This window comes from Petaurus breviceps, unplaced genomic scaffold, assembly GCF_028583685.1.
Source record: "Petaurus breviceps papuanus isolate PSGF00001 unplaced genomic scaffold, PetGlider_PUasm1.0 185, whole genome shotgun sequence".
Lineage (NCBI taxonomy): Eukaryota > Metazoa > Chordata > Mammalia > Diprotodontia > Petauridae > Petaurus > Petaurus breviceps.
This window is the reverse complement of record NW_027185797.1, coordinates 40,551,790-40,566,628: the sequence shown is the minus strand read 5'-3', so window position 1 is coordinate 40,566,628 and position 14,839 is coordinate 40,551,790. Positions and strand designations below refer to the sequence as shown.

Genomic DNA, 14,839 nt, shown 5'->3' with positions numbered 1-14,839 from the left:
TCCTAGAGCAGGGCTGGGGGCAGGGGGAAAAGCAGGCGAGGGCCCTGGGCAGCACATTTGCCATAAGACCAAGAGCTTGCTAAACACTGGACGTCCAGAAGGGTGTGTTGTGTGATAGCAAAAAAAAATGGGTAGATTTATTCCAACCGAGTCCATTTCAATATGGGGGAGGGGACAAGAACATTCCCCTCGGCCCCCAAGAGGGCTTTCTGCTTCCGTTTACTCTCCCACCCAGGGGAATGGCTCCCAAACCCAGGCCTACCCTAAATTAAAAAAAAATTTTTCCAAAAAATGTTACAGTATTTTATAGAATCATAGAATCTTAATTCCTTATAGAAAAGGGGTAAGGGAGTTCCCTGCAGTGGGGAGAGGTCCTGGTTCCCTATACCCCCTGGAAGAACCACACCCCCAGAGGGGCACAGCTAGAATTACAGCATTTAAGACTGCCAAGACCCCACCCTTATCAAAACAAATAAAATCCCCCTTTCCCTCCCAAACAAATATATATATATATACTTTTTTTTCTTAAAAAAATTGAAGGCTTCTAAGGATTAAAGTGAACATTGGGCCCTCGAGGGGCTCCAGGAAGGGGAGACATGATCTCCCCTTTCTTCTTTCCTTCTTGGAGCTGATTGATATGTCCCAAGCAGAGGAAGGAGCCCCAAGGGGATGAAAGGAGGAATGGACCAAGGACAGAAGGGGCAGGTGGAGCCCCCTGCCTCAAATCTGCATGCCAGGAGGGAGTGGCAGGGCTGGGCTGCCACCTCCTTGGGGTCTTCCAAGGGGACCAAAGGCCAGGCTGTGGAGGAGGCTTCTCCGGCTTATCCCAAAGTTCAAGGCAGGAGGAATTGGGGGAGGGCTCGGTTCCCAAGTTCTTCTGGTCACGGAGAGCTCCGTTTCCGGAGCTCTTGGACAAAAGCTGGAGGAGAGAACAAAGAAAGGCGTTTATGTCGGGAAGCTAGAGGCCGCCACAATGGACAGCACCTTCAGCTGGGGAGGGGTGGCTTGGCCGAGCAGAGCCGTCAGCTTTCCTGGGAAGGTGATGATGCAGCAAGGGGCTGGACCTCCTCATGACCTCTGACCCTGGCCCTTGGGACCCTGACCTCTTCCTCTGCACCCCTACTCACCTTCTATTATCTCTTCTTTCACTTTCTGGAGCTCCTTCCGCACCTCCTCCAGCAGTTCCTGTGGGGCAGGAAAAGGGGGCATCAGAAGGCCCTCCAAACTATGAGCCCCAACCCTCATTGACTGGCTTTTGCCCTGGGGAAGGAGTTAGCCACACCCTCCAAAGTCCCTGCCCTTGGGGCTCTCCCCAAGATTCCAGAAGTTAGGGAGGCTCCCTCATTCACTCCTATAGTTAGAGCTGGTCAGCCCCTGGGGTCCTGGCTCACTCTCCCCCGAGCCCCTCCTCCCTACCTGTTTGATTCTGTCTAAGTCAGACTCCTCGTGGGTGCTGGGAGTCGAGGTAGGGGTCTCACAGCTCATTGCTGATGTGGAAGACTTCATCCTGAAAGCGTTGGAAGGATGGGTACAGAAACCAAAAGAGGGTTTGGGAGGATGGGATGACCCACATTATCCCCCCTCCCAAAGACCATCACTTCTCCCAAATTAGCATGGTCCATTTAAACTGTTTTGTGGTGGGGATGGAAGTATTGTCCATAGAAGTAGAGTTCATAGGTCAGAGCAGGAAGGGGCCTGGGAATCCAGCTGCTGTTTCTACAAAGGGCATTTTTAGACCCTAGGGTATCTGCAGGCAGTGTTTGCAGATGGGCAAACCGAGACTCAGGCCTGGTGGGAAGACTGCTAGATCCTTGGATGGATTTCCACTGTGGCTCTGCCCCATCTGTATCCCCTAGAGCAGGTCACTTAACTTCCCTCAGACTCAGTGTCCTCACCTGTAAAATAAGGGGACCGGACTTCCTGGCCAAGCAAGATGAGAGGCAAGACTTGAACCCAGATCTCTCCTGACATGGAGTCTGCCTCACTGACCCTTATATCCACCCCTACTTCCTTGTACCTCATGGTGAACCAAGGACAGAGTGACAGGGCCATGCTTGGTGTCTGCCAGTGAGCTGGTCAGGATCTGGTGTCCAGGTCCTCCCGTGCTGCCTGCCTCCCACCATGGGACCCCCTAGTGCTAGGTCATGCCCCACTTGTCTGGAGTGAAGTTAGGGTGAAAGTCATGACGGGACTTGGGAAGGCTCTACTCCATGCCTCCATTTTACAGATAAGAAAACTGAGACCCAGAAAGCACCAGGGATTAAGTCACAACTTCCAGGAGGGACCTTAGAAAGTAGATGGCATTACTGTAAGGCAGAACCATAGAGAGGAACACATCCCACTCCCTCCTGTCACTGAAACCTGAGTGGGGAAAGAACTATTCTAAGGTCATCCAGCTGCCAAGGCACACTACAAAGTGAGGCCAGCCCAGAGCCCCTCCTTCCCATCTCCCCTGCCCCCAGGTCATTTGTACTTACCTAGGTAGGGTTGTGCTATTCTTCTCCCAAGGTCTCCGAATAGGCTCTGGAGGGTGAGGGGAAAGAAGGGGGACGTGAAGGTTGGGGGCTGGGAGGAGCCTTAGAAGGAAGGGCCATCCCTGCAGCCCCAGAGGCAGCCAGCTCACAGCAGCCTGAGAATCCCTCCCCCCACATGAACTCACCATTCTGCGTGGGAGCTCTTGTTTCAGCTTCTTCCTGCTGGGGAAGGGAAGGGAGAAAGGGGACTCAGGCCCTTTGCACTGATCCCAAGGCTCCCTACCTCCCAAAGAATCGGGGCTGGGGAGGGAAGAAGGGTGCCACCCCCCTTCCTTTCGGCAGCTCCACTCACGTTGGTAGGTTCGTCCTTGGCTGGGGGCTTCTCCCCAATCAACGTCGCTTTCCTCCTGTGGCCAGAAGTGGATTATGGGGGGTGAGTGTAGGGCCCCACTCCTGAGGAGACCTAGCACCCCGCCCCATCTGCACAAAGGCATGTTTCCCAGGCACCTTCCCCTTCCAGCCTCCTCTCTTTCCTCTTTTCTCCACTTCACTTCTGGCCCCTGATCCGTCCCTAACTCACTGTGTGGTCCTGAGTAAGTAAGTCTCTTCCCTTTTCTGGGTCGCAGTCCCCCCACCCCCAGACAAAAATGGGACTGGAACCAATGGTCTCTATGGTTCCTTGGAAGGGTTTATTTCTTCTGGTTTGAGGCCCCTTTCAGCTTTCCCTTCTGGGGACTGAGGTTTGGTTAAATGCGGAGCTAGGAGCCACATTTGCCCACCCACCCAACAATACCCCAGCACATAGTAAGTACTGCAGAAATATTAGCAGCAGTAGCCTCAGGTTCTCCCACCAGGGTCCTGGGACCCCAAGGCTTAGAGCTCTGGGTGGGTGAGGGGGGTGCCTCGCCAGGGCTCACCTCCGGGCCAGCATGGCGCTCATTTCTTCCATTAGCCCTCCCCCAGTGCTGCGAGTACTCTCAGCCTTTGGGGCAGGAGGTGGCCCCGAGGACTCATCCTGCAAGGGGAAAGGTCAGAGGACTCATTGAGAGTGAACCCGGCTTCTTTGCTCCTCACACTCCCCCCCCACCCCCCGACTGTGAAGTAAAGAGCAGTTGGGACCAGGGTTGTGGGACAGGGATTCTCATAGCCCAGGTCTCACAGGGAAGTGGTGTCAGCTACCCCAGAGGCACCCACACAATCTCACCTTGCCGACTTTCCTGAGTTTGGCTCCCGCGAGGGCTGCAGCCAGGCCTGTGGCACCCCCACCTCCCCCACTGGGGCCGTGGGCAGACGGCAGTGGGGGTGCTGGGGGTGGGCCTCCCCCGCCACCTAGGGCGGTAGGCCCTGTTCCTGAGGGGGGCAGCCCAGGGGGTGGGGGTGGGCCGGGGGGAGGAGGGGGCCCTGGAGGGGGTGGGGGCCCCCCAGCTGGGGCAGCTGCTGGGGCTCCTGAAACACAGAAACAAAAGGATATTTGGGGATTGAGGGAGGGAGCAAAGACTCAGAAAGGGGAACCTCGAAAACTGAGAACATGGAACCCAGGATATTAGAGTTCAACCCCATTTCACAGAAGGGGAAGTTGAGACCAAGGCAGAGTAGGGGACAGAACCAGGGAGCCAGTGAGAAAAGAGCAGAGCTTGAAGGAGACCTGGTCATCTATGGAGACGACCCAGCAGGGGCTTGGGGAGGGGGGGGGCGGTGAAGGCACCAAGGGTGAGCAGTCTGAGCTGGGGTCCCTTGGTGTCCCTCCCCAGAGGGCACTCACCTGCACTGGAGACCCGGCGCTCTCTTTCCACCTGTTCCAGGTGTTCCAGCTGTTGCCTGCAGGAAAGCAGGGAGAGCAAGGGAGTGTATGTGGGGGGCTCCACCTCCTCCCTGTGCCCCTGAATTCCATCATGGCCTTTCCAAGGTCAAAGAAGGGGTGTGGGATGACAGAGAGACCTATTGAGAGCCTTCCCCAGTCCTGAAGCCCATTAATTCCTCCAGTTAAATCAGGGGGATTAAATGGGAGGGGGCCCTGTGGATCCTGATTCCATCCCCCCGACCAGGGCCTAGAAGGCTTAGAGGGAGGGGGTACAAAGGCTACAGGGATGAGGTCGGAGGAAAGGAGAAGGAAAATATGGGGTGGGGGCACATTTACCTTCTCTGCTGCTCCACCTCTTCTGGTGAGGGTCCATTCTGGACAGACCAGGATGCAGGGGGAGGGGGTGGTGGCCCACCTAGGGGAGGGGGCATCAACCTTAGGTTGTGATCTTTAGATCACAAGTGGCCCCACCCCGAGCCATGTGGATTCCAGACTCCTGGCCCTTTGCTTCTTCAAAAACTTGTCCAACCATGTCTCTCTCCAGAACCCCAAGACCTCCTTCTGGGCCCTAAAGGCCCACCTGTCTTCCAGGCCTTTCTAGGACCCCCCATCCCTCCATCTCCCAATACCAGACCTAGCCTAATAACTCTAAATCCTTTGAGCATAGGTCCAAATGCTACCCTCTGCCTAGCAGGGAAAGATCAGAGAATAGGACAGGTGCAGATTGGGGAGCCAACAACAGAGTGCCATGGTCCAGGGGATACAGCATAGTGCTGTGTGTGAGCAAGGAGAGCATCATTCTCATCCTGCCTCTGAAACCTTGCACGGACTCCTTCGAATTGAACCCCTCTAAGGGCCCACCTCCAGAGGGATTCCCTCATCCCCAGGCCCATCTGATGGGGGGCAGACCTTGCAGGGCCATAGCAAACTTCCAGACATGTCATTAACATTCTAGAACGGTGCAGCTGCAGAACTCCAAGGCCCTCCTCTTACCTCCTTCTAAGGCCTCCAGGGCATCAGCCATCCCTGCTGCAAACTGGGCGGCATCTTCTTTGCTGCCAAAGTTGAGGCCCCAGACCTGGCGGGCATCCCGCCACTGGTGGAAATTGGGAGTGGCCCGGTTGTACTTGACGCCCCGGACAATGGCACAGTTAATGACAACCTGGTAGGGGAGGGACTCCGTTAAGGGAGACCAGGCTGCTTCCTGAGGGTAGCCAGAATTCTTCCCCCAGGCCCAGCTCCTCAGTGGAAGTCAAGGCCCAAGGAGGCTCCCTGCTAGCCCGGCTGCTCCCTTCGAGGAGTCCAGATTCTTCCCCCAGGCCCAGCTCCCCAGTGGAATCAGGGTGCAGGGAGGCCAGGGCCCAAGGAAGTCACCTGTTGATCTGGTTGCATCTTCCGGCCCACGACTCGGAAGGCATTGGTGCTTGGATTGTGGTAGATCTGGACTCTGCTCAAGGCCTGGGGCCCCGTCCCAGCTGGGAGCCACTTTTTGTTGATATCGTCATAAACCATCACTGTGGCCCTGCTGGAGCAGAGCACGTTCTCACTGAGGGAAGAGGGAGAGACTCAGTGGCCTGTGAGGTTGAATTACTTTACAGCAATCCCAGCCCCCTCTCCAAACCAATGCCCCCACAGGACCCCTGGGCTAGGAACCACATCTGGGAGGAGAGAGCCAGGGAGCCTGCTCCAGCTGACTCCAGGAGGGAAATGAGGGCGTTGTCTAGAGATCTCTAAGCACTCCTGAAATGCCTCGGTCACCCAGGGGCCAGTCCAGAGGGTGATTGGCAGAGAGAGCCCCGGGGGCTGGGCTGCCTTGAGTGATCACTTCATTTCTTTGGTCTGGTTCCTTGCCGCTGAGTCCTGCCCACTCTCCCTCACCCCATTTGAGGTTCTCTTGGCATAGACACTGGAGGGGGTCTCATTTTCTCCATATTGTACAAGATGGAGGGTTGGATGTTCTATGATTTGGAAGACATCCTCTGCCCCATGCTCCGAACAGACCACAAAGGAGGAAACTCAGGTACACAGAGTAGGAGGGAGGTCTTTGTTCCCAGCCCCAAAGCCATCATGGCAAAGGACCCTCCCTCCAGCTTGCATGTCACCAAAAGAAACTGCCATTCCCAGAATTCCAAGGAACCCTCCTTTCCCGTAGGGTATCATGGGAGATATCTTCTCTTGCCTTAAAGGGACTGCTGTGTCTGATAGTACCCCACTATCTGCCCCATCCCCCATGATATGGGGAAGTAGGGAGGCAAGAGGAGTTCCGGAGGGAGAGCGATACTGATCTGGGGTGGGGGTGAGGAAGAACTCCGAGGCTTACCCTTTTGTGTGGTATAGAAGGGGAAGGCAGACAGGGCGGCACAGGCCGGAATAGTATTCAGTCATAAAGAACCTCAGAGAGGGAAAGAGAGCCCCAGGAAGATGAACTAAGCAATAGATAAAATAGCAGGGTCTAAAGCCTTCCCCCATGAGAAGTTCGCTCTCTCCACCATGCATTCAGCCAGACTATTCCCTCTGTGCTCACATGAAGCTGCCTCAGCCCCCTCTCCAGCTCTACAAGAGCCAGAGGAGTGGATGTCTCCAAAAGGGGCTGAGCCCACCCAGAGTCCCTGGATCTAAGAGGGTGCCTAGAGGCTGCAAACAGATGTCAGAAGGAGCAGGGCCCCAGGGCCCCAGATCTGTACTTGAATGCTAGGTCAAGCCTGAGGGGAAGAAAGCCCTGCTGCTTGCAGTCAGGAGCCTTGGTGTGGCCCAGGGCTTTGCCCCCACCCCCGCTGTCAGTGAGTGCCAGCTCAGGGAGGGCTGAGCTGAGGGTAGGGCTTGGCAGGCTGCCTACACCTGGAGCCCACGCCCACTGCCTGCTGGGGTAAAGGCAGGTCCTAGCACAACACAGGCACCACCCTGCTCTCTGCCCTTCGCCCCTTCTTCCTCAATGGGAGGAGGGGTACACAGTGAAGTCCCACCCTGTTCCAGCTTCAGCCTCAGGAATCCTGGTATGATTGCAAGTTCCGAGCTCCCTCCTATTCCATGTTCTTCCATCTCTCATCACTGACACTGTGTTCTAAGCTCCCTTTCAATCCTAAAGTGTGTTCTAAAGGCCCTTCTAATCCTGACCTTCCATGCTCTGAGGTCCCTCCTAACCCTGACCTTCTCCATGCTTAGGTGTCTCCCAGCTCTGACATTCTGTGTTCAATACTAATGACAGCATGTATCTCTTGAGCATTCCAAGGTTTACAAAGTACTAGCTTCACAATATCCCAGGTGGGGCAGGCAGCATCTGTCTCATTAGCCCCATTTTACAGGGGAGGAAACATCCCCAGAGCTGTAGCACCTCTCAAAGCAGCCATGGTGGTGAATCAGATCTTCAGAGCTGGTAGTACCCCAAGGATCCAGGCCACCCCTTCCTTTAGGAAGGGGCGCTGAGCCCCAGAGCAAAGAGACTTGGCCAAAGTCATACTATACAGTCAGGCAGAAATCAGGTACTTGAACTAATTCCAAAATCATTCTCTTTCCATTGGCTGCAGCACATCAAGCAATCCCTCCAAACCATCCCTCCCTTTCTTGCTGCTGCTAGTACCCTTGTTCCCCTAACCCCCCAAACTAATGCAAGAGGGTCCTGCTCTGTCTCCTTGCTTCCCCTCCCTCCCCTAGAATCCCTCCTCAGAACACAGTCTTCTCAAGCATCAATCAGGTCTTGTCATTCCTGTGCCTTAAAATCTTTCCTCTGTGGAATCAAGTCCAGTCTCCAGTGACTGGCACTGGAAGCTCTCCACCCTCTGGCACTCCCCTGTGCTCCCAGTTCCATCTCAGATTACTTCCCTCTATGCACTCCATAGAATGACATATTGATCTAGCCTGTCTCAGGAACACACCCTATGCTCTCCTAGAGCTGCCCTCTCAGGCTGTTTTCCATGCCAGGAAGGCCTCAACTCTGATGGTATTTCCTCCAGTTTTCCTCATCCCCCCGGTTGCTAATGATCTTCCCCCTCAAACCTCACATAGCATCCCCCCCCCCTCTCTCTCCCCCCCCCCCCCCCTTCCCCTCTCCCCCTCCCCCCCCTTTCTCTCTGTCTCTCTCTTTCCTCTGTCTCTCTTCTCTATCTCTCTCTTTCCTCTCTGTCTCTCTCTGCTCTTCCTTTCCAATATATTTACCATGTCATATTGTTTGGTGTAGTTATCTATTACCCAACACACTATAAGCTCCACCAGGGCAGGGAGGGGCGGGGACCATCTGCATTCTGTGTGTCTTCTCCAGCCAGGTACTGGGGTGTTACACATGTGGGACATCTAATAAATGTTTGTGGAATGAAAGAGCTGGGTGTTAGGGGACCTGGGCTCCAAACCTAGATCTCTAGGCCTCACTGTGAGTCTCTCTGGCCTCAGTGTCTCCATCTGTACAAGGGGGTAGGTTTAGAATCCAATTTAGAAGACTCCATCTCCTTCATTTTGCAGGTAATACAAAGACCCAAAGAGAGAGATGACTTGTTCAGGGTCACACAGGTGATTAAGTGGAAGATCTGAACCCAAGTCCTTTGACTCTACTGTACAACACTATCTCCCTGAGACTTACTGGTCTTTAAAGAGCCTAGGATTTGAGGATAACTAGACAACCTCAGTCACCAATTTTTTAGCTGTAAAATGACAGAGTTGCACCAAATGAATTCAATGGTCCTGGCTCTCAAATCTTGATTTCTCCCCCTCTCCTTCTCTCTTCATCCCCTTCTGTCTCTCTTTCTTCTCCTCTCTCCCCCTCTTTTTTCTCCTTCCCTTTTTCTCTCCCCCTTTCTTCTGTGTCCCTCTGCATCTCTTTCTTCTTTCTCCCTTCCTCTCTCTTTCCCTCCCCCTCTTTTTTTCTCCTTCTCTGTCTCTTTCTCTCCCTCCCCCTCCCCTTTCTTCTCACTCTGCCTTTCTTTTCCTCCCTCCTTCTCCCTTTTTCTTCTCCTCCCCCCCTTCTGTCTCTTTCTTCTCCTTCCTCTCTCTCCCCTTTCTTCTGTTTGTCTTCTCTTCCCTCCTTTCTCACCCTCTCCCTTTTTCTTTTCCTCCCTCCTTCCCCCCCTCTGTCTCTCTTATCCTCCTTCCCACCCCCCTGTTCCTTCAGACATTTTTGGGATGACTACTCTGAAACTTGCTTCTGTTCGACCTCCCCCCCCCCCAGTAGTCCAATGACTGGCTTTGGAGTCAGAAGACCAAGCTAGGTTCTGATAATTCCAGTGTGACCCTAGGGTAAGGTCATTGAACTCCTCTGGGTCTCAGTAAAAACCAAGGGGTTAGACTAGCTGGCCTCTGAGATCCCTTCTGGCTCCTAATGTTTTGTCTTCTTCCCATTAGGAGGTGGAAGCGTCCCAGCAGAAGGTAGCTGTTGCCTGGACAGATTACATTGGAGATAGAATTCCTAAATGAGGAACAGGTTTGAACGAGATGGGCCCCACATCCTGTCCTGCTCCAACATTCAGTGCCTGGGGAGGCTCAAAGAAGAGGAAATTCCCCAAGGCCTGAAAGCCCCTCTGCCCGGTAACTGCCCTGTAAACTTCAGTCTCTGTGACCTCGAGGAAGCCAGCCAGTAGGCACTCACACAGGACTGAGAACCAAACCTTGTGACTTTCCATCCTGTTACCCTCCCCCTCAAATATCCCCCAGGAAGTTGGAGGCCCTAGGCCACGCCCAGGTTCTTGAGGTAACAGCAGCTACCATTCCCCCAGGGCTGTTTTACTGGGTTCTTTCCTCACCAAGACCCCAATGAATCTGGTGGTCTGAGGACTGATTACCCTTGCTTTACAGATGAGGAAAATGAGACCCACAGAGGTTAAAACACTTGCCCAAGGTCACAGCACTGCCTTAGCTGGTATTCCAAGGAAGGTCTACCAAAAGCAAGTTTCAGAGTATTCTTCCCTCTTATCTCTCCCCTCCCACAGAGGTTAGAAGGAAGATTCCAGGTAGGGAGGAAGGGAGAATATGGATGAAATGAATCCGTGCATCACAGCCTTCAAAGCTGTAAGGAACTTTAGAAGTCATTTGAGCCAATCCGTTCTTTGCAGAGGAACCAAGAAACAGTGATTTGCTTAAGCGGCAGATGTCATAGGCTGTTTCTGTGCCCTGGGCTGCTTGACACCAAGGGGCCTCTCCCTAATCATTATTAGCTTGGTTTCAAAGCTTCATCTCTCCTTCTGGCTCCCTAAGTGGCTTTGGGCAAGTCCCTTATACTCTCTGGGCCTCAGTTTGCACATCTGCAAAATGGTATTGGGAACAGGTCAGCATTCTGTTACTCTCTCAGGCTTCTGGGCAATACCTTCATTTTCAGGCCAGGGGAGGGAGAAGTCAAACCAGGGAAGCAGGGTTTCAGCCTAGCCTTTTACGGTCTCCAGGAGCTGGGGGGGGGGGAGGCGGGGGGCGGGGACTCGGACATCCGCCTTCTCCCCAACCCTCTCCACCTCCCCTGTACCGGGGACCGGAAAAGGGGGGAGGAGGAGGGACCTGGGGCAGGAGGTAGGGCGGGGAATGGAAAGGGGAGGGATCCCGAGCTCCTCCCCTGACTCCAATGAAGGAAGGAAGGCTGAATGGAGACTTATAAGGAGCCAGGACCGAATTCTAAAAGGGGGAGGGGGAGGAAGGGGAAATGTTTCTGTCTTACTGGTGCAGGGAGGGGGAGCTGCCCAGCCTGGTTCTCTCGAATCCTGGCCAGCGAAAGGCACTAATCTTCTCGCCCATAGCCTCGAGGGGGGCATTCTGAATCCCCTTACATACTGTTGCCCCAGGGTCTTAACGCCCAACTTTCCCACAGTATTATCTCTTCTCCTTCCTCCTCCCCTCCCCCCTGGGATCTGGAAGTTGGGGCAAGGGTTGAAAAGTGATTAGACCTTTAGAATGATTCAAATTTGATCCTGTGGACCATAGAACATGAAACAATTAGAACGAACGGGAAATCAGGTTGATAGAACGTGACTGCTATAACACTTGGAACGTTCGAGCAAGCCTTTCCTGCCACCGATCTCCCCATTTCCCCACGCTTCAGCTGACCGCCCCCCCCCCTTCAACCTCCTTACCCCGGAAAGTGGTGAAACTGAAGGAAATTAGTATCATAGTCAAACAGTCCCACTACCCTACACATACTTCCGGCCACAGTTGGGGGGAGGGGGTATGGAAGGGAGGAAATTCCCTTCCATCCCTCCCCAGTCTCCAGATTAACCCCACAGCCTCAGGAAATTAATAGGGGCTTAATGAATTAAATTGCAGCAGAGCTGGTGTGGAACTGTGGCCTGGCAGGGGTTAAAGCCACTTGGAGCTAAATTGTAGGGTTTGAACCCCAGTGCCGGTGGAGGGAGGGGATGGGGGGGGGGAATGTCCGGAAATCCCTGGGAAGGGAGGAAAAGCGATAACCCAGTAGCTGCAGCCCCCTGGGGACTGGAAAAGGACCTGCTCCCTAGCTCAGGTATCTGTCTTCTCCGGACTCCAGGAGGGTGGTCCTCTCATAACAAGAGTTATGAGATAATAATAGAGAGGTCTCTTTTGCGAGGGGCCTGTCACTTTATTTCCCCTCTGACACATGATACACCTATAAAAACGCCTAGCATCTAGATTTCCAGGCCGGTATGCAGCTCCCTTCCCTCTCCACCAGTAGCCCTCTCCCTTCCCCCTTCACCCCACCCCCAACAAGGAACATGGGTTAAGAATCCCTCCCTCTTGGACAGGTGAGCCTCAGGAGACAAAAGCCGCCCCTGCGCCTCCTCCATCTCTCCAGCTGTGGGTTTCATTCCCAGGGGGAACTGGGGGAGGGGTCAGGGGTGGGGACTCTGAGACAAGGCTGGCTACCCCTCAGGATAACCTCCCTAACGCCCCCTCCCCTGGAGATATAGCGGAAAGGGAAGGTAAACAAGAGACCTCCTCCCTCTGGGAAACTCAGGTGTGTTGGGTGGGTGGGTGGGTGGGGGGGGGGGGGGGGGGGGAGACAGGGGTGGAGACAGATAATGCTCACCCCAGCTCTAAGGGTGTATCTAAGCGCTCACTAAACAGTAGGGACAGCCAAGGATCAAAATCTTCCACAATCCTGATGTCAGGACTCAAGGATCGCGCCCCAGAAAAGTTGGGGCTCAGGATCCCTGGGGGCAGGGCAGAGACTTTCCCGGGCACAGACTGGTCCGCAAAACTGAGAAGGGCATTAAAGCGTGATGGGGTTTGGTTTCTAAAGGCCAAAGGGGTAGTTGGACCTCTCCTCGATCCCTTTCCCCAGGGCATCTCACCTCCACTCACTCACTGGCTTATAAGCAAAGGTGAGGGTTTGGAATTCTCACATGGGGGGAGGGGGTGATTAGACACTGACCCGGGTCGACTCTAGAATTAGAGGGGGAGGCAAAAGACAGCATCATTCACCGCCTAAGTTTGGGGGGAGGCACAAGGTGTTAGCTTCCTTTTGAAGGGTCTCAAGACAAAACTTGCTGTTCCTCAAAAAACCGAACCAAACCAAATCAAAAAGCACTGTGTTCTTAACGGATCTCGGAACTCCTGGAAACAGGACAGTGGAAGAAACAATTGGAACCTCAGGAGAAAGACTATGGGAACGGGAAGGGGCAACGGTCCGGTCTTCATCCTTTTCACAAGGAGTCCCTGGACACCACACCCCTCTCCCCTCCCCCGCCCAGTCTCGAGAACTAAAAGGGTTCAGGGGGGAGTCCTTTCAAAAGTTGAGGAGGGTTGATTAAGGGGGGGGGGATCCCAAAAAATACTTCCCGGAGCGAAGGGAAAGGGGGTCCGCCCCTCGCCTCCCCTTCCCTTCCTCTCCCAGAGACCTGGGTTCCCACAACCCTCTTTCTCCCTCCCCGTAACCCGCCAGAGGGCTGAGGAAGCGGCCTCCCTGAATCCCGGCAGGGTCCCCAGGCCCAAGGAACCCTCCCCACCAAAGTCTCCCGGCTTCCAGACCCCGCCCTAGTGTCTCTCACCTCATGGCGGGGCTCTCGAGGGGCGGGCTGGGCCGCACTGGGCACCCGGGCTCCGGGGTACACCCGGAGGCTCCGGGGAAGGGGCAGGGGAGGGGGGCCCGGAGCTCTGGTCAGATCTGGGGCCGGACCCGCCCCGTGGAGGGCTGCACCTTCCTCCTCTAGGGGGAGGAGGAGGGGGCATAGGAGGGGGCGGGGACTCGACCTGGGTCCCGCCCCCTTCTTAGTTGGGGGTGCTCGGGCCCTCCCCCTGCCCCCGCCCCCTCCTTGGGCTCTGCGGGTTAGATTCGCCTGCCTGGCCGTCGCAGCCGTCGCTGCAGCTGCCTGCTGCTAGAACGTTACGCTTTTCCTTCTGTGCTTACATTTTGTTCCAAGATTCCAACCTGCTTCCCTAAGCACCCTCGTCTTCATCGCCCTCCCCTCCCCGCTCTGCACACTCGGGGCGCCCACAATGCCTCGCGCCTTAAAGGTTCCGGGCGTCCAGTAGCCCGGCCGGCTGCCCCTTGCCCTTTTCCTTTGTGGCCCTCCTCCCACACCGGTTACTGTCCTTTCCGCACACTTTTTCGTGGGTAAGGGTCTCCAGAAGGCCCCGGGGATCAATCAAGGGTAGATAGATCCACTCCCCCATCCCCCATTCCCCTCCCTTCACCTGACCTGAGCCAGCCCCGCCCCCACTCCTCTGGGGAAGGTGAGGAGGAAGTAGGTGTGGACCGGGATGACTAAGAGACAAGCGAGGGCGGGGAAGGGCGGGTCGCCTGGGTTCCATCCTCTGTGTGCCTCGGTTTCCCCCTCTATTCCGGCTAAACGCACAGACTTCTATTTCGAAGAGGGAAGAGAAGTAGCGAGTTTGCCTTCATTTCCTCCTGCCCTGGCCTGCTGGGAGTTCCCTGGGGGTTCGGAGTTCCCCGTCTTCATAAAGGCTGAGTGCAGAGGACTCTGGGAGAAGAGCCTCGGATTGGGCGGCGGAAAGCTCGGTTCTACTGCCGTTGTCCTAGATGACCAAGGCATTCCCTGCTCCTCTCCGTATCCTCTTAGTGTGTAAAATCAGCCAGGCCACAAGCATTTATAGCCCTTACTGAGTGCCAGACACTGAGGCTGCCACTTAAGCTGGGGACCTAGTCCGCATTTTAAGGGTGCTTTCAGCTCTGTCCCGAGCTCTGAGCGGGGGAAGTCAGGAGAGTGAGCAGTGGCCACCCTCAGACCCCGAGGAAGGAAATTTTTCCTCAAACGGTGTATACCTGGGGCAACTAAGTGGCCCAGTGAATAGAGCACGGGCCATGGAGTCTGGCGGACCTGGGTTCAAATTCGACCTCAGACACATGACACCAGCTATTCGACCTTGGGCAAGTCACTTAACCCCAATTACCCTGCCTTCTCCCTCCCAAAAAAAAAGTTTAAAAGGGGGTATACCTACCCCCAAAGTAATGGGGACTTCTAGCTTGGAAGTCTCGTGAATGATCTCACTGATGGAGCCACTGGACCCCTCCCCCCCCACACACCCTTCTTCCACAGAAGCCTCACCTCCCGGCACTCTCCCTAGGAACTTAGAGTGCCCCCTATGTCCAAGACCTTGTATTGGGTCCCAAGGATACACACACACACACACACACACACACACACACACACACACACACACA

At 54.9% G+C, this 14,839-nt stretch overlaps 1 protein-coding gene across 2 annotated transcripts; it reads right to left on the bottom strand.

Moving 5' to 3' along the window:
- Positions 1-105: 105 nt before the first annotated feature.
- VASP (vasodilator stimulated phosphoprotein) lies at positions 106-13,396 on the bottom strand. 2 transcript variants are annotated; one of them, XM_069089046.1, is made up of 13 exons: positions 13,206-13,396; positions 5,650-5,821; positions 5,269-5,437; positions 4,612-4,690; positions 4,237-4,292; positions 3,679-3,920; positions 3,392-3,489; positions 2,827-2,881; positions 2,660-2,696; positions 2,478-2,523; positions 1,417-1,507; positions 1,128-1,185; positions 106-919 (listed from the first exon to the last, which is right to left on the bottom strand). In XM_069089046.1, the coding sequence occupies exons 1-13, from the start codon at positions 13,208-13,210 to the stop codon at positions 882-884; spliced, it is 1,146 nt and encodes a 381-aa protein (XP_068945147.1). In that variant the 5' UTR covers positions 13,211-13,396; the 3' UTR covers positions 106-881. The 2 variants fall into 2 exon arrangements, with proteins under 2 accessions (XP_068945147.1, XP_068945148.1); XM_069089047.1 differs by having other exon boundaries at positions 2,660-2,693.
- Positions 13,397-14,839: the final 1,443 nt, after the last annotated feature.

What these genes read in the sequence shown, in the direction of transcription:
- VASP (XM_069089046.1), bottom strand. An exon ending in AGATGCAACCAGATCAACAG is followed by an intron (nt 5,438 to 5,649) that starts GTGACTTCCTTG and finishes CTCCCCTACCAG; the next exon opens with GTTGTCATTAACTGTGCCAT. An exon ending in GCGCCGGGTCTCCAGTGCAG is followed by an intron (nt 3,921 to 4,236) that starts GTGAGTGCCCTC and finishes TCTGTGTTTCAG; the next exon opens with GAGCCCCAGCAGCTGCCCCA.